Genomic DNA, 24,007 nt, shown 5'->3' on the forward strand with positions numbered 1-24,007 from the left:
ATTTGGCCCATATCCCTCTTTCCTATTCATAATTAGACCTGTTGTAATCCAAACTGAACATTGATGAGCAAGTTATTTATTCACTATTGCTGTATAGCACATTCGACAACACTGTCACTTTGCCAATGATTGAGAATAGACTGATGTCCTGATAAGAGTTTTTTTTTAAAAAAGATTTATTGCAAGAGGGAAATATCATAGTTATAGTAAAAAGCATATTTTATAAATCAGTGACAAGAAACCACCTCTTCTAACCTTAAACACCAGGGACACATCAGGTAAGCATCTCTTCTTTCTTACTTTCTAATAAGGGAACTAGCAGGGATGGCAATGCAGGGAGAGGAACGTTCCTCCAGTATGATGTCTGAGGTGAGGGAAGCTATTAGTGTCACATCCAAGTACATCTGCAGGAAGTGCACCAAACTCTCGCTCCTCCAAGACAGTGTTAGGGAACTGGAGCGGGAGCTGGATGAACTTCGGAAGGCAGAGGCTGTGACAGAGAAGAGTCACAGGGAAGTAGTTACTCCTAGGAATGAAGAGAGCTGGGTGACTGTTTGAAGGGGGAGAAAACAGTCAGTGGAGGGATGCCCTGCAGTCATTCCCCTAAAAAACATGTATACCGTTTTGGATATTGTTGGTGGGGGGGGTGGGGAATGACTTACCAGGGGCATGCAGTGGGGCCCAGATTTCTGGCACAGTCTGTCCCTGTCCCTGTTGCACAGAAGGGAAGGAGGGAAAGGAGGAGAGTGTTAGTCATTGGGGACTCGATAGTTAGAAGCTCAGATAATAGGTTTGTTGGGAACAAACAAGACTCACAATTGGTGTGTTGCCTCCCAGATGCCAGGGTCCTTGATGTCTCGGATCATATCTTAGGGGTCCTGAAGGGAAAGGGCGACCAGACCCAAGTCATGATCCACGTAGGTACCAACGACATAGGTAGATAAGGGGATAGGGATGGTAAGGCAGGATTTCAGGGAGCGAGGGTGGAAGCTGATAGCTAAAACAAACAGTTATGATTAGATTAGATTACTTAGTGTGGAAACAGGACCTTCGGCCTAACAAGTCCACACCGACCCTCCGAACAGCAACCCAGCCAGACCCATTCCCCTACATTTACCCCTTCACCTGACACTACGGGCAATTTAGCATGGCCAATTCACCTAACCGGCACATCTTTGGACTGTCGGAAGAAACCGGAGCACCTGGAGGAAACCCACGCAAACATGGGGAGAATGTGCAAACTCCACACAGACAGTTGCCAGAGGTGGGAGCTGAACCCAGATTTCTGCCACTGTGAGGCAGCAGTGCTAACCACTGTGCCACCGTGCCGCCTCAATCATCTCTGGTTTGTTACCCGTGCCACGTGAAAGCGAGGCGAAGAACAGGGAGAAGTATTAGCTGAACACGTGGCTGCAGGGATGGTGCAGGAGGGAGGGTTTCAGGTTTTTGGATAATTGGGGCTCATTCTGGGACAGGTGGAACCTGTCCAATCAGGATGGTCTTCACTTGAACCAGAGGGATACTAACATCCTGGGTGGGAAATTTGCTGGTGCTATTCGGGTGGGTTTAAACTAGCTCAGCAGGGGGATGGGAACCTGAGGTGTAGTTCCAGTGCACAGGAGGATGTGAGTAGGGGGGATAGGGACAGGATTTCACAGTCACAGGAAAGTGTTGGCAGACAGCAAGCTGGTTTGAAGTGTCTCTACTTCAACGGCAGAAGTATCCAAAATAAGGTAGGTGAGCTTGCAGCCTGGATAGGTACCTAGGACGAGGAAGATGTGGCCATTTTGGAGATATGGATAGAGCAGGGTGAGGAATGGATGTTGCAAGTTCCAGGGTTTAGATCTTTCATTAAGAACAGGAAAGGCGGTAAAAGAGGGGGAGGTGTGGGCTTCTTAGTCAAGGATAGTATAACTGTGGCTGAGAGAACTTTAGACGAGGACTCATCTACTGAGATAATGTGGGCTGAGGTTAGAAACAGGAGAGGAGAGGTCACACTGCTTGAGTTCCAGGGAGGTGGAGGAGAGGATTGGAAAAATGATTCTGGGTAGGCGTGAAAGAAACAGGTTGGTCATTATGGGGGACTTTAACTTCCCCAGCATTGACTGGAAATGCTATAACTCTAGTACGTCGATGGATCAGTTTTTGTCTGATGTGTACAGGACGGCTTCCTGACACAGTATGGGGGGAGACCACACTGGATCTAGTGCTTGGGAATGAACCAGGCCAGGTGTTTGATTTAGTTGTAGATGAGCACTTTGGAGACAGTGACCATAATTAGATTACATTTAGTTTAGCGATAGATAGGGATAGGTACATGCCACATGGCAAGAGTTATAGATGGGGCAAGGGCAATTATAATGCAATTAGGCAAGAATTAGGATGCATAGAATGGGGTAGCAAAATGCAGGGGATGCAGGCAATGGAAATGTGGAGCTGGTTTAAGGAACAGATATTGCGTGTCCTTGATAGGTATGTCCCTGTCAGACAGGGAGGAAGTGATAAGGTAAAGGAATTGTGGTTGACTACAGAAATTGCATCTCTTGTTAAGCAGAAGGAGGCGGCTTACGTCTTGATAAGACAAGATGGTTCAGATGAGGCGATGGAGAGTTACAGATTAGCTAGGAAGGATTTAAAGAGAGAGTTAAGAAAAGCAAAGAGAGGACACGAGCAGTTTTTAGCAAATAGAATAAAGGAGAACCCTAAAGCTTTCTATCAGTATGTGAGGAATAAAAGGATGGCCAGGGTAGGAATAGGGCCAGTCAAAGACAGAAGTTGAAAGTTGAGTGTGGATCCTGTGGAGATCAGAGAGTTGCTAAACGAATTCGGGTTTTTACTCAGGAAAAGGAGAATATTATAGAAGAGAAGAATGAGGTACAAGATATTAGAGTAGAAAGGATTGAGGTTAGTAAGGAAGAGATGTTATCAATTTGAGAAGAAGGAGTGAAAGTAGACAAGTCCCCTGGGCCAGATGGGATTTATCAAAGGATTCTCTGGGAAGTTAGGGAGGAGATAGCAAAGCCTTTGGCTTTGATATTTGAGTCGTCGTTGTCTACAGGTTTAGTACCAGAGGACTGGAGGATTGCAAATGCTGTGTCTTTGTTCAAGAACAGCAGTAGAGATGACCCAGGTAAATATAGATGGTGAGCCTTACGTCTGTAGTCGGAAAAGTTTTGGAAAGGATTATAAGAGATAGGATTTATAATCAACTAGCAAGCAACAATTTGATTTCAGGTAGTCAACATGGTTTCATCAAGGGCAGGTCATGTCTCAAAACCCTCAGTTTTTTGAGAAGGTGACCAAGCATGCGGATGAGGGTAGGGCAGTTGACGTGGTGTACATGGACTTTGATAAGGTTCTATATGGTAGGCTGTTGGAGAAAATGCAGAGGTATGGGTTTGAGGGGGATTTAGCAGTCGGATTAGAAACTGGCTCTCTGTAAGAAGGCAGCGAGTGGTGGTTGATGGAAAATATTCAGTCTGGAGTCTGGTTACTAGTGGTATGCCACAAGGATCTGTGTTGGGACCACTGCTGTTTGCCATTTTTATAAATGACAAAGACGCAGGCAGAGGTGGATGGGTTAGTAAGTTTGTAGATGACACTAAAGTCGGTGGAGTAGTGGACAGTGTGGAAGAATGTTGCAGATTGCAGAGGACTTGGATAAACTGCAGAATTGGGCTGAGAGGTGGCAAATGGAGTTCGATGCAGATAAATGGGAGGTGATTCACTTTGGGAAGAATAACAGGAAGGTAAAATACTGGGTCAATGGAAAGATTCTTGGTAGTGTGGATGTGCAGAGAGATCTTGGAGTCCATTTACATAGATCCTTGAAAGTTGCCAACCAGGTTGATAGTGCTGTTCAGAAGGCATACAGTGTGTTAGGCTTTATTGGTAGACGGAGTGTGTTCTGGAGCCGTAACGTCATGCTACACCTATAAAAAACGCTAGTGTGGCCGTGCTTAGAATATTGCGTACAGTTTTGGTCGCCCCTTTACAGGAAGGATGTGGAAGCATTCAAAAAGGTGCAAAGGAGATTTACCAGGATTTTGCCTGGTCTGGAAGGAAAGTCTTATGAGGAAAGGCTGAGAGACTTGGGTCTGTTCTCATTGGAAAGAAGGCGGCTAAGAAGGGATTTGATAGAGACATACAAGATGATGAGAGGATTAGATAGAGTAAACAGTGAAAGTCTTGTTTCCTAGGATGATGACATCAACTTGTATGAGGGGTCATAGCTAAAATTGAGGGCTGATAGATTTAAGACAGATGTCAGAGACAGCTTCTTTACTCAAATAGGGGTAAGGGTGTGGAATGCCCCACCTGCCAATGTAGTTAACTCAGCCACATTAGGGAGATTTAAACAATCCTTGGATAAGCACATGGATGATGATGGGATAGTGTAGGGGGACGAGCTGAGAATAGTTCAAGGTCGGCGCAACATTGAGGGCTGAAGGGCCTGTATTGCGCTGTATTGTTCTATGTTCTATGAAACCACAGAGTTGGTTATTTGAGAAGATTAAAGGGTGTTGAAATTAACAAAGTTGTGGCAGACTGAATATCAAACTGATTGGAATGGAAGTGTAAGGATAAGCTGATGACGTTTCTTTACTGGTGGGAATTGAGAAGCAGATTTTGCTCTCGACTTGGATTGCGGTTGTCTTTAAACTTGTTCATGGGATATGAGCATCACAGACATATGTTACCCGTCCCCAACTGTCCTTGAGTAGACAATGACAGGCTGCCTTCATGAAAAAGTGAAGTCCCTTTGACTCAGCAACAGTAAATGAACAGCTATATTTCCAAAGTTTAATGCAGGACAATACATTTTAAATATACTTGAAATGGTAGCACTGTGCAAGAAGAGGGATGTGGGGTTTCAGGTTAACAAGACTTTAAAAATAACAAATAGATTGGGTCAAGAAATGCCATGATGGATTTTCTGACAAATAGTATAAGTATTTCAAGTCTAAATGACTTCAGTTGAAAAACAAAGATGTGAAAATTAGGGACATTTTCATTTAAGTAAAATAAATTATGTGGTGATTTGATAGATTTGTTTAAAAATATAAGATTATGGTACTGAGTGGATTAATTTCTGCGTATTTCCACTCGTGTGAATTTAGAGCTCCACTTAAAAAACATTTCAAGGATGTTCAAATGCCAAGTATTACTTAATTTGGCGTCAAAACTAAAACATGACCACAGTCAGATATTTAGGTAAAAACAATGACTGCAGATGCTAGAAACCAGAGTTGAGATAAGTGGTGCTGGAAAAGCACAGCAGTTCAGGCAGCATCCGAGGAGCAGGAAAATCAGTCATTCATTTCATTAGATCAGACTTATACACAGAAAGAGAAATTTCATGTGTGAGTACCAAATTAATACAGTGACAGATGGAAGTTAGTCTAGTGTGAATTTCTACTTGTCTGAGTTTTCTGCTTTAATTTTTCCAAATTTTAAGATTTGATATTATTTGGATGTTAGTATATCAATTTAACAATACAGCTACTCAGTTGCTGTATTTCCTGTAACTATGACATTTCAAATGTACTCAATTGGATGAAAAGTGCTTAGAGATGTGGCAATTATGCAAGGCATAATATAAATAATGCAAGTCATCTTCTTCTGTTTTATCTTGGAATGAAGATACCTGTTCAAATGAAGTTATTTTTCAATTTGGAAATCTAAAGGTTTTATGTTCTTGTGTCTATAGAAACTGCTTCTGCCAACTCAGTAACTCTCCAGTTCCCTTTCCTTGTGCATATTAGTCATATGGCAACTTACCAATTGTGAAAGTTGCATTGCTTTCAATTTTTGTTATGTCAAGCACTTCCTTTATAACATTGTATGATGTCAAACTCTGGAAGTGAATGTAGATAGAGAGTTGCAAGCAATAATATGACTCTATCCGTCCTTTTAAAGCCTGTGAGACCTCCGAATTAAGATTAGAATTAACGGTAGATTTGAGGGACAGGAAGATGACACCGGAGTAGGACACTCCAGCTAGAGCTCCTCCACTCTGCCCATTCTTTTTCTTTTTTTGACCCTCTTTCCTCCTTTCGGCCTCGAAGCAGGGTTAGCAGAGACACCAGCAGCCAGCTGCCCGCAGTGGTGACCAGCAACCCAATGCAGAGCATGGCGGCAGCCAGTGGTCGGACCATGTGGAGGCTCCCTGCATAGGTTTGTTGCAGAGAGCCTTTGGAGAGACACAGCAATGTTTGTCTTTTTAAATTCACTTTTGCAGCTAAGGTCAAACAGTGTATAGCTATAATCTAACTTTTTTTTCCCCCATTTCTCTTTTCTGTAACACATGCTTGTATTGGGTAGGAGATGGCAAGGACTGCAGATGCTGGAGAGTCAGAGTAGATAGAGTGTTGTGCTGGAAAAAGCACAGCAGGTTAGGCAGCATTTGAGAAGCAAGAGAGTCATTGTTTCGGGCAGAAGCCTTCATCAGGACTGTAGAGGGGGAAGAGGGCTGAGAAACAAATAGGAGTGTGGGAGGGCCGGGGGAAAGGTAGATGGGATGGCGATAGGTAGATGCAAATGGGAAGTGATTGTGATAGGTTGTGGGAAAGGTGGAGCGGATAGTTGTTATGGAGGATTTCAACATGCAGGTAGACTGGGAGAATCAAGAAAGAGACTTTGTGGAATGCCTCAGAGATGGATTCTTAGAACAGCTGGTGTTGGAGCCAGGGAGAAGGCAATTCTGGATCTGGTATTGTGCAACAAACCAGAATTGGTCAGGGACCTCGAAGTGAAGGAGCCATTGGGAAGTAGTGACCATAATACAATAAGCTTCAATCTGCAATTTGAGAGGGAGAGCATACAATCGGAAGTGACAATATTTCTGTTGAATAAAGGGAACTATGGAGCTATGAGGGAGGAGCTGGCCAAAGTTCAATGGTGCAATACCTTAGCAGGGATAACAGTGGAGGAACAATGGCGGATATTTGTGTGTATAATGCAGAGGTTGCAGGATCAGTTCATTCCAAAAAGGAAGAAAGATCCCAGGAGGAGGCATGGGTGGCCGTGGCTGACGAGGGAAGTTAAAAAACATATAAAGTTAAAAGAGAAAAAAAGTTTAACAAAGCAAAGATAAGTGGGAAAACGGAGGACTGGGAAGCTTTTAAAGAACAACAGAGGATTACTAAGAAGGAAATACGCAGAGAAAAAATGAGGTACGAAGGTAAACTAGCCAATAATATAAAGGAGGATAGTAAAAGTTTTTTTACGTATGTGAAAGGCAAAAAAATGGTTAAGACTAAAATTGGACCCTTGAAGACAGAAAGAGGGGAATATATTACGGGGAACAAAGAAATGGCAGAAGAATTGAATTGGTACTTCAGATCTGTGTTCACTGGGGAAGACACAAGCAATCTCCCTGAGGTAACAGTGGCTGAATGACCTGAACTTAAGCGAATTTATATTTGCCAGGAATTGGTGTTGGAGAGACTGTTAGGTCTGAAGGTTGATAAGTCCCCGGGGCCTGATGGTCTACATCCCAGGGTACTGAAAGTGGCGGCTCGAGAAATCGTGGATGCGTGATGATTATTTTCCAGAGTTCGATAGATTCAGGATCAGTTCCTGCGGATTGGAGGGTGGCTAATGTTGTACCACTTTTTAAGAAAGGTGGGAGAGAGAAAGCAGGAAATCATAGACCAGTTAGTCTAACCTCAGTGGTGGGAAAGATGCTGGAATCTATTATAAAGGATGAAATTACGACACATCTGGATAGTAGTAACAGGATAGGTCAGAGTCAGCATGGATTTATGAAGGGGAAATCATGCTTGACTAATCTTCTGGAATTTTTTGAGGATGTAACTCTGAAGATGGACGAGGGAGATCCAGTAGATGTAGTGTACCTGGACTTTCAGAAAGCTTTTGATAAAGTCCCACATAGGAGTTTAGTGAGCAAAATTAGGGCGCATGGTATTGGGAGCAAAGTACTAATTTGGATTGAAAGTTGGTTGGCTGATAGGAAACAAAGTAGTAATAAATGGCTCCATTTCGGAATGGCAGGCAGTGACCAGTGGGGTAACGCAGGGATCAGTACTGGGACCGCAGTTTTTTACAATATATATTAATTATATAGAAGATGGTATTAGTAATAACATTAGCTAATTTGCTGATGGAACTAAGCTGGGTGGCAGGGTGAAATGTGATGAGGATGTTAGGAGATTACAGGGTGACCTGGACAAGTTAGGTGAGTGGTCAGATGCATGGCAGATGCAGTTTAATGTGGATAAATGTATGGTTATCCACTTTGGTGGCAAGAACAGGAAGGCAGATTATTACCTAAATGGAATCAATTTAGGTAAAGGGGCAGTACAGAGAGATCTGGGTGTTCTTGTACACTAGTCAATGAAGGTAAGCATGCAGGTACAGCAGGTAGTGAAGAATGCTAATAGCATGCTGGCCTTCATAATGAGGGATTGAGTATAAAAGCAAAGAGGTTCTTCTGTAGCTGTACAGGGCCCTGGTGAGACCACACCTGGAGTTTGTGTGCAGTTCTGGTCTCCAAATTTGAGGAAAGACATTCTGGATATTGAGAGAGTGCAGCGGAGGTTCACGAGGTCAATTCCTGGAACGGCGGGATTACCTTACGCTGAAAGACTGGAGTGACTGGGCTTGTATACCCTTGAGTTTAGAAGACTGAGAGGGGATCTGATTGAGACATAAGATTATTAAAGGATTGGACACTCTGGAGGCAGGAAACATGTTTCCGCTGATGGGTGAGTGCCAAACCAGAGGACACAGCTTAAAAATACAGGGTAGACCATTTCAGACAGAGATGAGGAGAAACTTCTTCACCCAGAGAGTGGTGGCTGTGTGGAATGCTCTGCCCCAGAGGGCAGTGGAGGCCTAGTCTCTGGATTCATTTCAGAAAGAGTTGGATAGAGCTCTCAAGGATTGTGGAATCAAGGGTTATGGAGATAAGGCAGGATGATCAGCCATGATCATATTGAATGGAGGTGCAGGCTCAAAGGGCAAAATGGCCTACTCCTGCACCTATTGTCTATTGATAGGTGGGATAGAAGATTGACAGGTAGGACAGGTCAAGAGGGCAGTGCAGAGTTGGAGGGTTATATCTGGGATGGGGAGATTTGGAAACTGATGAATTCAGTGTTGAGGCCATGTGGGGTTCGGCTCCAGAGGCGGAAGATGAGGTTTTTCCCCTCCAGATTGCAGGTGGCCTTGTTTAGGCAGTGAAGGAGGCCCAGAATGGACATAGCATTGGGGAATTGAAGTGAACAGCAACCAGAAGGGGGATTTGGTTGGTCCGTTTGGACCAGAAATGTTCCCTGAACCATTCCATGAATCGCTGCTCGGTCTCTCCAATGTCCAGGAGACTATATAGAGAGCAATGGATGCAGTGAAGGAAGTTTGAGAATATGCAAGTAAATCCCTGCTGGATTTGGAATGACCCTTTGGGGCCTTGGATGGAGGTGAGGGGGGAGGTGTGGGCACAGGTACTTCAGGAAAAAGCCCATCCAGTGAGCATTACAGCTGAATATTGATGCAAACACTTCAGCCTTGTCTTTCGCACAGATGTGCTTGGCTACCACATCATTTAAGGTAGCGATATTGACGGCACCTTCTCGACCTAATAATTGTTTAATTATTCACCATCATTCATGGCTTGTCATGGCAGCTTACATCTGATCCATTGGTTGTCCAACTACTTTGATCTATCACAATGCTACTTCCATTGTTTTGTATACAGGTGGCCCTGTGTTGCAGCTCAATAAGCTGACATTTCAGTTTTAAGTATTCCTGGTCTGTACCTGGCATGTCCTCGTACATTCTTCATTGAATTTTTTTATTCATTCATGAAATGTGGGCATCTCTGGCTAGACCAGCATTTATTACCATCCCTAATTGCCCAGAGGGCAGTTAAGAGTCAACCACATTGCTGTGCATCTGGACTTACAGATAGGCCAGACCAGGTAAGGAAGGCAGTTTCCTCTCGAGGACATTAGTGAACCAGATAGAGTTTTCAAACCAGCAATGACGGTTGTGTGTAGATTCCTAATTTCAGATGTTTAATTGCCATGGCATGATTCGAACCAGGGACCTCAGATCATTATCAGGGTCTCTGGAATAACAGTCTCGTGATAATACCTCTAGGCTATTGCCTCCCCCGGGGAGAGTTAATCAGGGTTGATCTCCCAGCCTGATAGTTCTAACCTGTGGTTACAGATAATGGGTGATTATTATTCTGCAGGAGATAGCTCACAGTTCTTCACAGATGATCAGTTTTGAGTCGTTAGATAGATCTCTTAGTTGTCTGTCCCAATTAGCACAGTAAAACATGACACAATTGAACATGTCACAATGGAAGGTATCCACCATGTGAAAATAGGAGTCCATCTCCACAAGAACTATGTAGTGGTCACCCCTGCTAAATACTGTCAAGACCAGATGCATGCATGTATGACAGGTGAACTGGTGAATATGAGGTCAATGGTTTTTCTTTCTTTGTGGTTGTGGTGGTAGTGTCATCATAAGCAGTAATCAACAGGTTTCCTTGTCCAAGTTTCACCAGATTCCATGAGACTTTATGGGTCCAAAGTCAAGATGGCAATCCTTCACACACATCCCACCTCCACTGCTAAATGCTATTGTGCCTCTACTTCTTTTGGATCTGTACTGCTAGATATAATATATCTAGGAATGGGGATACCTTGTCTATGCCCTGATTTAGCATGAAAAGCACTTGGGAAAAAAAAATTAAGACAAACTAGAGACTTTTTATTAGTTCCTAGTTCCATGTCACATCCATGTTGTTGGTTACAATATTGAATCTCTCCATCCACTGAAATATCCCTTCAAGCTACTTCGAGCAAGGGTCCTCTAATTACTTTTCCTACTTTGCATTCCTCTGGAGGTCTATGCACTGCAGCAACTTTCAAAAATGTAAGCCAATGCATCGTGCACAGAATCTCTGAGCAGTTGTACAGCCATTACTTTCAACGTGTCCTTGATCCTTGTCACCAAGTGTACAACACACAATCCTGAACTCTCAATCCTGCTATACATGCACCACCACCACCACCCCAACCACCAAAATTATGAATCTATCAAATTACAAGACTCTTCCTGCCCTCCCCTTTTACTCAGCCTCCTGACCCAGAATGCCATGGTCAACATTCTTGTGGTCCCTTCTGATAAACTTAATCCTCATCTTTCAGCATACCAAATACATCAATTGTGGCTCTCCTTAGTGGCAATAAGTCTAGACAAGAAATACAACCTTCCCATCAACATGCAGACCCAAACAGTATACAGAATCATGCCCAAATGGTTAAATAAAATAATGACAATTTGACATACCTGAAAAGGATACTTGTTCTGGCAAGGAATGGGACCACTGTCATGTTTCACTATTTCTGCACACTTGATCCTTTGTATGTCAATGGAGCCCTTTTTGTACTTTTTCTGGAGAAAGATTTTTTAAAAAAAATTTAAAATAATAAATCAGGAATATTTTAAATTTTAGTCTTACAGTGTGAATTCTGATCAAAGGAATATTCTACTAGCACATATACTCTCTCTGAAATGAGTTCACACACAAGATAGTTTTCACCATAACATCTTGGGCAGCGGTACAAAATTGGTAGTAGCTGCCGAACATATGTTCCATGTAATGAACACAGGTGGTGTGGAGAATAACAGGCTGTCAATATGCTGTCAACTGATTCAAATGTCAAAGTAAGCCTATAACTAGCAAACTATGCGTCAAATTTAAAATTTAATTGTAAGCCACGTAACTTTAAATGGTAATAATTAACACAACTCTTACATAGTTAAACAACTTTATACCCTTTTTTTGGAAAATTGTCTCTTTATAGCCACATGATCTTTTCTTCCTGTAAACTTCTCATTACTCTTACGAATACCAGTGAAATGATTTCATCTCTTGGTCTGACACTCCTCTGTCCCCGAGTTTCATTCAACCACGTTCCTATTCTTTGCAACATTTAAAACGTTACCTAACTCAACAGCATTATCTTATTTATAAATCACATTATTGGAATTTAAAGTTTAATTTTCATTCTAAAGATGATGTCCAGTTTCCCATTTATGAATTGTATCAGTGGAAGAGGACAGCATATGCAATAATTAATAATGTTATGCTCAAATTGTCAACCATGTCATTGTGACTTCTCCTCGAAGTGGAGGAGAAGAGGCCACATGGTGGCTGAGTGGTTAGCACTGCTGCTTCACAGCGCCAGGGACCCGGGTTCGATTTCTGCCTCTGGCAACTGTCTGGGTGGAGTTTGCACATTCTCCCAGTGTCTGTGTGGGTTTCCTCCAGGTGCTCCGGTTTCCTCCCACAATCCAAAGATGTGCAAGTCAAGTGAATTGGCCATGCTAAATTGCCCAGTGTTAGGTGCATTAGTCAGTGGTAAATATAAGGTAGGGTAATGGGTCTGTGTGGGTTACTCTTCGGATGGTCGGTGTGGAATTGTTGGGCCGAATGGCCTGCTTCCACATTGTAGGGAATTTCATCTAATCTAGAAAAGTACCACCCTTAAAAAAAACACTTCATAAAACCAAAACTATTGACTGCGACTGCATTTACAAAAATTAATGTTCAGGTGCATAGTTCTTTCTAAGCTGCGCCATAGGTGGACAGGGTGGTTAAGAAGGCATTTAGCACACTTGCCTTCATTACTCAGACCATGGAGTCCAAGAGTTGGGGCATCATGTTGAGGTTGTATAGGACATTGGTGAGGCCACCTCTGGAATACTGTGTACAGTTCTGGTCACCCTGCTATACTGTAATGGACCAGACCAAACTCCCTCAACATATTAAGAATTTTGCTGCTCGTCGGATGCTGCTTGAATTGCTGTGCTCTTCCAGCACCACTGATCCAGAATCTGGTTTCCAGCATCTGCAGTCATTGTTTTTACCATATTAAGAAGACAGCTTAGATCCCAAATTTTCTTATATAAAGGCAAGGGTGTTCCATTCCGGATGCCTTTCAATTAATCAAATTAACAGCCTTGAAGCAAAACACACTTTATTCCAACACTAGTTATAAGACAATGAAAGAAAGAAGAAATTGGAACAACTTGACTCTGTTAGAAAACTTAACTGGAATATAGGAGGTTGAGGTTTATAAAATCTTGAGGGGCAGAAATAAGATGAATAGCAAAGGTCTCTTCCATAGGTGGAGGAGTTCAAAACTAGGGGTATGTTTTTAAGGTGAGAGGAGGAAGATTTAAAAGGAACCAAAGGGGCAATATTTTGACATAGAGGGCGGTTCACATGTAAAATGAACTGCCAGAGGAAGTGGTCAATATAAGTACAATTACAAAATGTAAAAGACATTTGGACACATAAATGGATAGGAAAGATTTAGAGGGATATGGGCCAAAGACAGGCAAGTGGGACTAGTTTAGTTTGGGAAACTTGATCAGCACGGACAAGTTGGACCAAAGTGTCCGTTTCCATTCTGTGTGACTCGACAACACTGATTCTATGATTACACAAGAACAAAAATTACCAAGACACAAAACACATCAATCCAGACTGAATGTTGTTTACAGGTAGTACGTTACATTCATATTAATTGCTTTATTAAATTATTTCTACATCCAACCAATATTATGACAGCGTAATTTGTGAACTTAATGCCAGTAGAAACCAATCATTCCTTTTCAATTTTTGCAAGCATTTCTCCACCAACTGTTACCAGTCATACATTGTGATTGACGATGTTTGTCAAATATCTACACAAATTAAAGGAGATCACTTGAGTTATCTAGTAAGCTTAATTCAGAGATAGCCAGCTGCAAAAATACAATCTTCCAACTACTTTGCATTACGAATCCAGATCTGTGATTATTTGTATTTGTATAGTACTAAGGAAAAGGATTTCAACGTATTTCACAGATTGTTAAAGACAAAATTTCTACACACGAGTAGATATTGGTATAGTCGTGCCAAAGATAGGTTTCAAAGAGTCATGTTTTAACAAATAAACAGGGATGCAGAATTGTTTGGAACAGTGCTTCCCAAACTATAGGTCACAACTTCAGTTGTGCATCAGGAACAGAGATTGGGGTCACAGCTCACTCTCTTCCATGACTGAGCCCCACACCAAGGTCCAAGTGGGGTCTAGTTCTGCTTTGGCCCTGCCCATCCATTAGTCTCAGGACTTTTTTCCCCCTTTTTCTTAAGATCACATAAATTCACGAGCCATGAACATTCGAACATACGGCCACTAATACTGGTGGAAAGGAAATCAGAGAGCCAAGAATTGGTGAAATTGATTTGTCATGAAAAAAATCAAACCTATGAAAATGCCATTTTTCTTACCAGTTCATTGCAAATGCTTTCACCCAATCCGGTAGCATGCAAAAAGACATATATCAAATAAATTTTACCATGAAAGTATCAAACATTGTAAAGTTGCCAACATTATAAAGCAGCCCCTTGTGTTCTTATTTTGCTAACAATATTTTTGTGTTCACAATTTGTTGCTTTTGAAGCTTTTTTAAATAGTTTCATTTCAATTCAAGTGACCTTGAGTCACTACTGCAAAATAAAGGTTAGCTATTGGCCCAAGAACGACCAGTACAAAGTTTACAGAACTGCAGTTTTTGCTAACCATTTCACTTGTAACATTAACAATATTCAACAATACATCAACTGCGTATTCTGGGCACAACACCTTGCTTATCAATAAAGGGAAGTTCAAACATATTTTACACCAAAACTCAAATTGCTTACCCACATTTCAAGGTTAATTGTGACTTGATGCAAGTGTGAATTTTTCATGGAATAATAGAAAACTGTTTTGAAAAGGTCTCCTTGTACGTGGCAAAAAGTATCATGAGCAAAATAGAAGCCCAGCAAAAGAAACACTTTACTAACATTTTTTTTCCTTTGATTCCCAGTTCACTCAAAAGTGTGCCACAAATGAAGTTGTAGCAAATAATCCATGCTAAATGCAATTTCTAGTTTGCATTTGTCATAAAAATGTATTGAGTACTCATGATAGAGCTTATAACAGTGGAGAAAAAGGCTCTTCAGCCCATCATGTCCATGCCAGTCATCAAACATCAATCTATTCTAATCCCATTTCCCAGAACTTGGTCCATAGCCAAGTATGTTATAGTGTTTCAAATGGTTCATCTAAATACTTCTTAAAAGTTCCTGCCTCTACCCCGCTTTTAGGCAATGATCTTCAGATGCCTCTCGAGGCGAAAAACTTTTTTTTTCCCAAATTCCTCTAAACTTTCTGATCCTTACCTTAAAACTATGCCCTCTTGTTAGTGAACCCTCTACAAAGGGGAAAGGTTTCTGTCTACCTGCACTGTCCATGACCCTCAGAACTTTGTACATCTCATTTGGATCACCCCTCAGCCTTTTCTAATCCAAGGAAAATAATTCCAACTATCCAGTCTCATTTCATTGCAGAATCACTCTAGCCCACACAACGTCCTGCTGAATTTCTTCTGTATCCTTTCGCATGCAATCACATCATTTCTATTGTGTGACGACTAATACTCCAGCTGTGGCTAACTAACATTATATACAGCTCTCATTAGCTCCTTGCTCTTGTATTCAATGCTTTCATGGGTAAATATTCCAAACTCTTTCTTAACCACCTTATCTATCTGCCCAGGTGCCTTCAAGGATACACAGATCTATCAGGAGGGAACAGGGGCAAAAGTTGGGCCTTCAGAGGTTGGGTGGAGAAAGATGAACGTCAGGATGTCAGGCTGGGAGTTTGAAGGATGGGAAGGGGCAGTGGGGATCTTCCTGTAACACCTTCAGCTTTGAAATGTTTGGTACCCTGATTGGTTAAATTAGTGATGCAGGACCATGCAACCTTCACATGTCCCGCTCCTCAGTGGATCTCCCAGTACTGGGTGAGTGACTGGAGGGGCCTGCTTGCTCAGTATAGGTGTGACAGTCAAGAGAATGCATGTGTGCATGACTAGAGATTGCCTGTGGATTTGTGTGAGTAACAGTTTGGGGGGGGGGGGGGGGGGGGGGGGGGGGGGGGGGGAGGGAGGGTGGTGGGCAGGTGGATAAAAATGAGTCAAGGTGGCACTAAACAAAAAAAGCTCCAAAGAACTGCAGATGCTGGAAATCAAAACAAAACCAAAAATTGCTGGAAATACTCAGCAGATTTGACAGCACCTGTGGAGAGAAGGCAGAGTTAACATTTCAGGTCCAGTGACGTTTCATCAGAATGGACCTTTCTTCTGAAGCTGTTCTGAAGAAGGGTCACTGAACCCTAAATAGTAACTCTACTTTCTCTCCATGAGTGAAGGTAGTGCCTGGGTGGGTAAGTGACTGGAAGGAAAATTCATAATAAAACAAGTGACTGACTGGAAAGGGTAGGTAACTAGAACATAAAATAAATATTTTGACCAAAATGTACCTTTGTCTTTCCAGTCACTGTTTATCAGGAGCAGATAACATCTATAATGATCTGACCAGACAAGCACACAGTTTAAGCAGCATATCATTCCATATGTGTGCCACAGCTTGACAATGTAATTCAATACCTTATTGGCTTTTTGATAGTGAATTTATTGGACATGTTTGGTATAGAGAACAGGTCACACAGATTTCTTTTCCATCAATCCTTCATTATCTCCAGCAATTTAAAGAAGCAGGTCATCTACTTTACCTTCCTATGTGCATAATTTAGATTTGTCTCCATGAAATGTTATCTTGCATCATTGTGTAAACTTAGGTTTCTTGTTTAACTTGTTCTATATTTGACTTCCTCTTTTACTTTCATAGTCTTTGGTATCATTTGTTGTTTTGATCATTTTGACTTTCATTCCAGCTCATTTACATACATTCAAAACAGCAGTGGTCATGATTTGACATCCTGAATCTTCCCATTCAGTTCTTTGTCAAGTCTGACATAACCTTCACAATGAATGCACATTGTTCTCTACCCAGAGCTCAATTTGGTTCAGATCTGACTTTTCAAAAAATGTTTTGTATGGAATTATAATAACAGGAAATGCAAACCAGTTCATAGACACTTGCATTGTTCCCTTCGGTTTTTACTTTATCAACTAGTTAGAGAGGTCTGTGCATCTTTCAGTTGCACTTAAATCATTAATAATACCTTTAAATATGTAATATTTTACCACCAGATTGTCCAATATTCATCAAGGCAATAGTTATCTATAAATGAACAAACATATGATTCTTAATCATTGTGCTGCTTTGACCAGTTTGCACTCATACTTCGACCCAAAATTGCAGCAACAGGTCTGATCACAGCACCGGGCAAGTTCAGCCTGACATCTTTCAACTTATTCTGAACTGCTTTACTTCTAATTACTTATTGTTGCTCCAAGGACTAAATATATGATGTCTCATAACATCCTTACAATTATTTTCCAACTCATTTTTAGCATGTTCGATAACAAATATTGTAGAGGCATTTCCCCCAGCCCCCACCGTATGCAAGATATAATATATGCTCATATTTAACTTTAATGTTAGTATTTCATCTATTCATAAATTTTAAATGGTTGTTTGTCAGTTTGTCTTTGAATCAACTGGACCTACATATCTAACATTACTTATTAATCAAGTGTTCTTTCCTTACTTTCAAGCAGACTTCCAGACACCCACAATACTCTGGGTGATTATTTCCTGAAATTCTCTCAAAATCTCCTGTTTCTTCCCTTAAAACTGTACCTCCTGGTTTTTGACCCCTCCATTAAGGGGAAAAGGTTATTTTCTTATCTTTAACTATCATTATTATTGCTAGTGTTGACTGACTCAAGTCAGTTTGCCAATTCAACAAAATTATAAAATGAAAATTGACTTTTCCTTCACCCCATGCTTTAAATTCCATAGTCACTACCTGGTTGAAATCATTTGCTAATGGCATACAAAGGATAGGATGTGACAGTGTCATTCAGTACAGTATTTCAGACAAATCTCACACGGATCTCCCCTCCTAGTTTATTGTATTACTTAACGATTACTCCTACATCCTCAGCTAAGCTTTTTGACCTTTCAGAGACAAATGGACAAATTGCCTCTGTCGTTCTCAGTCAGAGCAGCAGCAGGAGAGGAGCCAAGTGGAGCAAACCTCGAGATGAATGGCAGCAGTGGAGCTGCCAAATAAAAACCTGAGGACTGGGAGCCTGGATCAAGCTCAGTCAGAGCAGGAGAGGAGCAGTTCGAGCTCAGTCAGAGCAGGAGAGGAATGGATCAAGCTCAGTCAGAGCAGTAGTGGGAGAGGAGTGAATTTCAGCAAACTCAACCAAATCCAGAGGTACAGCTCTTCAGTTGACGTCAGGGTTCAAAAGGTGATGCAGGCAAGAGGACCGGCTGCTTTCGAGACAGAGTAAGTAGTACAAGGAGGGAGAGAGCATATAACATCCTTAGTTTTGCAGAGTTTTTGTTGAGACGGTGGGGATGGTAGGCTGCAGGAATAAGAGAGCATGAGTGAGCAAGAGAGAGAAAAAAAAGAGAAATAGATATCTGACTTGCTGAACAATGAGTACGATTGAGTAATTTGTAATTTGAATAATTTATTGCTCGTAGCTTGTAAAGTTCACAATGAGGGAGAACTCAGCCTCCTGCAACGTGTGGGAAATTAGGGACACATCTGGTGTCCACACTGACTCCAAATACAGGTGGTGTGTTCAGCTGCAGCTCCTTATTGACCACATGGAGTGGCTAGAAATGCAGATGGACTCACTGCGGCGCAGAACAGCAGGACGATGTGAAGAGCATGTTTAGCGAGCTGCTGACACCGCAAATAATGGTCACGCAGGCAGAAAAGCATTTCGTGACCAAGATAAGTGTGCAGAAGAAAGAGACAGCTATTCTGTTCGGGTGGGTGGGAAGAGAGAGGGCGAGCGAGAGAGAGAGAGGGCGAGCGAGCGAGAGACAGAGAGAGAGACACAGAGAGAGACACAGACAGAGAGAGATAGTGAGAGAGTGAGTGAGTGAGTGAGAGAGAGAGAGGAGTGAGAGTGAGTGAGTGAGAGTGAGTGAGTGAGTGAGTGAGTGAGAGAGAGTGTGAGAGAGTGTGAGAGAGAGTGTGAGAGAGAGTGTGAGAGAGAGTGTGAGAGAGAGTGTGAGAGAGAGTGTGAGAGAGAGTGTGAGAGAGAGTGTGTGTGAGAGAGAGTGTGAGAGAGAGTGTGAGAGAGAGAGAGAGTGAGAGAGAGAGTGAGAGAGAGAGTGAGAGAGAGAGTGAGAGAGTGTGTGAGAGAGTGTGTGAGAGAGAGAGTGTGAGAGAGAGTGTGAGAGAGAGTGTGAGAGAGAGTGAGAGAGAGAGTGAGAGAGAGAGTGAGAGAGAGAGTGAGAGAGAGAGTGAGAGAGAGAGTGTGAGAGAGTGTGAGAGAGTGTGAGAGAGAGAGTGTGAGAGTGAGAGTGTGAGAGTGAGAGTGAGAGAGAGTGAGAGAGAGAGTGAGAGAGAGAGTGAGAGAGAGAGTGAGAGAGAGAGTGAGAGAGAGAGTGAGAGAGTGAGAGAGAGTGAGAGAGAGTGAGAGTGTGACAGAGTGAGAGAGTGAGAGAGAGAGTGACTCTCAGGGGAAAGTTGCAACAGTCAACATTCCTGTGAGGAGGTTTTAAACCAATTCGGCAGGGGAATGAGGCACAGATGAGATGTAAATTCAGGAGCAAAGTCCAAAAAGATATAGAAAGAATACTAAGATAGTCCAATAGGCCAAAAAGACATAAGTCGGCTCTACTGCCCACCAAAGTATGAGAAAGATTGGCAGAGCTTTGCTGAGAGGGAACTCAATTGGCAAACGAACTGACAGGCAGTTCTGTAGCAGCAAATAAGACTTTGAAATGGTATGTTGCCTCCCTTGTGCCAGGGTCAGGAATGTCTCAGAGCGGCTGAAGCATTTCTGTTGAGAATAGGACTAGGAAGCTAGGATATTGTAGGAGGGAGAGCTTTAGATTTTTGGACCATTGAGATGGCCTTTAAGGTGGTGAGACCTGTACAAGCTGAATGGCTTGTACCTGAGCTGGAATGGGTCAACATTCCTGTGAGGAGGTTTTAAACCAATTCGGCAGGGGAATGAGGCACAGATGAGATGTAAATTCAGGAGCAAAGTCCAAAAAGATATAGAAAGAATACTAAGATAGTCCAATAGGCCAAAAAGACATACTCATGATCAAGTATATGGTAGCTCCAGTTAGCTAGTCTGTACATATTTGAATGCAAGGAGCTGTCTGGAAAGACAAATGAACTTAGAGCACATGGGAATATGATACTTTTGCATTCATGGATGCAAGGAAGGGCAAGACTGGCAGCTCAACATTCCAGGGTAGAAAATTTCAGGTGTGACAAGAGAGGTCGGACATTGCATTATTGATAAAGGAAACCATCACTGCAGTCATGAGAAAGGATATTTTATAAGGTTCTTGAAATGATGTCGTCTGGATAAAATTTAAAAAAACTATGATGTGGAGGTGCCAGTGTTGGGCTGAGGTGGACAGAGTTAAACATCACACAACACCAGGTTATAGTTCAAAAGGTTTATTTAGAAGTACAAGCTTTTGGAGTACTGCTCCTTCATCAGGGTTGCTAGATTACAAAATTATGAGAGGCATAGACAGAGTAGATCATATGAAACTAGCCCAGGCCATTAAAATCTAGGACTAGAGGACACAAGTTTAAGGTAAGTATTTTACAGGAGATCTAACAAAGAATTTTGCAACCAGAAGGTGGTTGATACATGGAACGCATCGCCTAAGAGGGTAATGGAGGAAAGTACTCACAATATTTAAGAAGCATCTGGGTGAGTATTTAAAAGACTTGAGTACTATCATCCCCAAATTTTAAACTTGTGGAACTCTCAAATTCATTAACTTTGTTCCAGTACTTATTATGCAGAGTGTCAAGGTAGTGTTTCAGCTAGTCTATTACATACACTGGGCATACATCCTCTGTCCAATACTGGACAATTGAAAGATTCTGCCACCAATACATAGCATCAAAGGACTGAAATTTCTTGCAACTAATACAATGCTCTCTTTTTGAACAATATCCAAATCACGACGTTATTTGATCTTGTTCTAAATCTTCTGTTTCATAGTTAGCTTAAAAAACTCTGTTGTACTATTTGAGACAGTTTATAGCAGAATAGTACATTGAATCACACTTCAACCATTGACTGATTTAAGTCCCCAAATTCTATTCACTTCTTATAATTGATGAGAGCATTTCTGTCCTCTATTCTGTTAAAGTTCTTCTTTTGTATAATTGTCTCTATCTAAAATATCTTGCAAGCACATTAACCTTGTGTCCTCCACTTTCTGTCATTTGCATGTGAATGCTGCTGGAAAGGAATGCTTTTCAAAAAAGTTTTGCTTCATGCTTCTGACATTTGTTCTACAAGTGTGTGTTTACCTTCAAACTTCATTTCATCAAAACCAGAAGTCTGGCTAAATTCAATATTTGTTTTGCACAGTTCAGTAACTTAATAATCCTCAAATGCTGGGGAACAAACTGTTTATCCTGCTTTAGTATGATAACAGAAGAGCCAAGATCTTACCGGTTTCTTCTTTAGTAAAGAATACACACAGGGCGAAAGTGAGGACTGCAGATGCTGAAAATCAGAGTCAAGGAGTGTGGTGCTGGAAAAGCACAGACAGTCAGGCAGTATCCAAGGAGCTGGAGAGTTGACGTTGCAAGAATTCCTGCCTGACTTCGATGGTGGGCAAGTTGTTGGAGGGAATCCTGAGGGACAGGATGTATATGTATTTGGAAAGGCAAGGACTGATTAGGGACAGTCAACATGCCTTTGTGCAGGGGAAATCATGCCCCACAAACTTGATTGAGTTTTTTGAAGAAGTAACAAAGAGGATTGATGAGGGCAGAGGGGTAGATGTGATCTATATGGACTTCAGTAAGGCATTCGACAAGGTTCCCCATGGGAGACCGATTAGCAAAGGCTAGATCTCACTGAATACAGGGAGAACTAGCCATGTGGATACAGAACTGGCTCAAAAGTAGAAGACAGGGTGGTGGTAGAGGGTTGTTTTTCAGACTGGAGGCCTGTGACCAGTGGAGTGCCACAAGGATCGGTGTTGGGTCCTCTACTTTTTGTCATTTACATAAATAATTTGAATGTGAGCATAAGAGGTACAGTTAGGAAGTTTGCAGATGACACCAAAATTGGAGAGGTAGTGGACAGCAAAGAGGGTTACCTCAGATAACAACAGGATCTTGACCAGATGGGTCAATGGGCTCAGAAGTGGCAGATGGAGTTTAATTCAGATAAATGCGAGGTGCTGCATTTCGGGAAAGCAAATCTTAGCAGGTCTTATACACTTAATGGTAAGGTCCTAGGGAGTGTTGCTGAACAAAGAGACCTTGGAGTGCAGATTCATAGCTTCTTGAAAATAGAGTTGCAGGTAGATAGAAGAATGAAGGCAGCGTTTGGTATGCCTTCCTTTATTAGTAAGAGTATTGAGTACAGGAGTTGGGAGGTCATGTTGCGACTGTATAGGACATTGGTTAGGCAACTTTTGGAATATTGCATGCAATTCTGGTCTCCTTCCTATCGGAAAGATGTTGTGAAACTTGAAAGGGTTCAGAAAAGATTTACAAGGATGTTGCCAGGGTTGGAGGATTTGAGCTATAGGGAGAGGTTGAACAGGCTTGGGCTGTTTTCCCTGGAGCATAGGAGGCTGAGGGGTGATCTCAGAGGTTTACTAAATTATGGGGTGCATGTATAGGGTAAATATACAAAGTCTTTTTCCTGGGGTGGGGGAGTCCAGAACTACAGAGCATAGGTTTAGGGTGAGAGGGGAAAAATTTAAAAGAGACCGAAGGGGCAACTTTTTCCACACAGAGGGTGGTACGTGTATGGTATGAGCTGCCGGAGGAAGTGGTGGTTGGCTGGTACAATTGCAACATTTAAGAGACACCTGGATGGGTATATGAATAGGAAAGCTTTAGAGGGATATGGGCTGGGTGCTGGTAGGTGGGACTAGATTGGGTTGGGATATCTGGTCGACATGGATGGGTTGGACTGTTTCCATGCTGTACATCTCTATGACTCTATGATGAAGAGCTTATGCTTGAAACTTCAACTCTCCTGATCCTCAGATGCTGCCTGTCCGGCTATGCTTTTCAATAGGAATGGAATAATCAATCCCCAAAACTTGGGATTTTGTTTCTTTCATTTTTCTGATGTTTTCTCCAAACCACTCTTTGGTTCAAATAATACTTAGCTTTCAATATTTGATTCACAAACAGCTAACCATTCTTTGCTGCCACTGCTAAAAAAAATGACAAGTCCAGATATACATTTCCCTACTCAGAGTTTATTTTCTACAAAGCACATATCTGATGGTGTACAAGATTGTCCAGGTATCGCCTGGACACAAAGACAGAACAATTCCAAAAAGGCTGATTACCACCTCATCATTCCGCTCCCAATCATTAGTAAAGAGATGGAATGTGTCATTCACAATGTTATCAAGTAGTATTTTGCTTAGCAATAATCTCATTGACATCTAGCTCAGTTTCCACCAGTGCCACTCAGCTCCTGACCCCATTACAGGCTTAGTTCAAATACAGACAAAAGAACTGAATTCAAGAGGTGAGGCAAGAGTGACTTGCCCTTGACATCCAAGTCACATTTGACCAAGCATGGCACTATGGAGCCCCAGCAAATCTGGAGTCAATGGGAATCAGGGGTATAACTTGGCACTGGCAGGAGTCTTACTTGGCACAAAGGAAGACGACTGTGGTTGCTGAAGATCAGTCATCCAATTGCAAGGACACCTCAGGAGTTCAAGTTTCTCACGCCTAAACAGCTTCAGCTGCTTCAATACCTTTCCTTGCATTGTAAGATTAGAAGTAGGGATGTTTGCGCAATCTTCAGTACCAGCCTGGATTCCTCAGATTATGAAGAACTTCATGTCTAAATGCAGAAATACCTGGACAATCTAGATGCTTGCAAATGTCATTTGCCACTGACAAGTGGCAAGTGACATTTGCAGCACAAAAGTACCTAGACAATGATCATCTCAAAC

General features: G+C 42.0%; 1 protein-coding gene across 7 annotated transcripts in view; it reads right to left on the reverse strand.

Moving 5' to 3' along the window:
* Window positions 1-24,007, reverse strand: part of tec (tec protein tyrosine kinase) — a 151,808-nt gene that overhangs the window by 112,343 nt on the left and 15,458 nt on the right. For 4 of the 7 annotated variants that reach the window (XM_087987933.1, XM_043691438.2, XM_087987923.1 and 1 more), the window contains one exon: window positions 11,332-11,436. The exons of 2 other annotated variants lie outside the window; for them this stretch is intronic. In XM_087987933.1, coding sequence (XP_087844059.1) covers window positions 11,332-11,436 — 105 coding nt within the window. Of the gene's footprint in view, window positions 1-11,331; window positions 11,437-14,326; window positions 14,343-24,007 lie in introns of all 7 variants that reach the window. One more of the 7 variants, XM_043691430.2, reaches the window with a different exon arrangement.

Source organism: Chiloscyllium plagiosum, unplaced genomic scaffold, assembly GCF_037043375.1.
Source record: "Chiloscyllium plagiosum isolate Xiang-an unplaced genomic scaffold, Cpla_swu_hap1 HiC_scaffold_1, whole genome shotgun sequence".
Lineage (NCBI taxonomy): Eukaryota > Metazoa > Chordata > Chondrichthyes > Orectolobiformes > Hemiscylliidae > Chiloscyllium > Chiloscyllium plagiosum.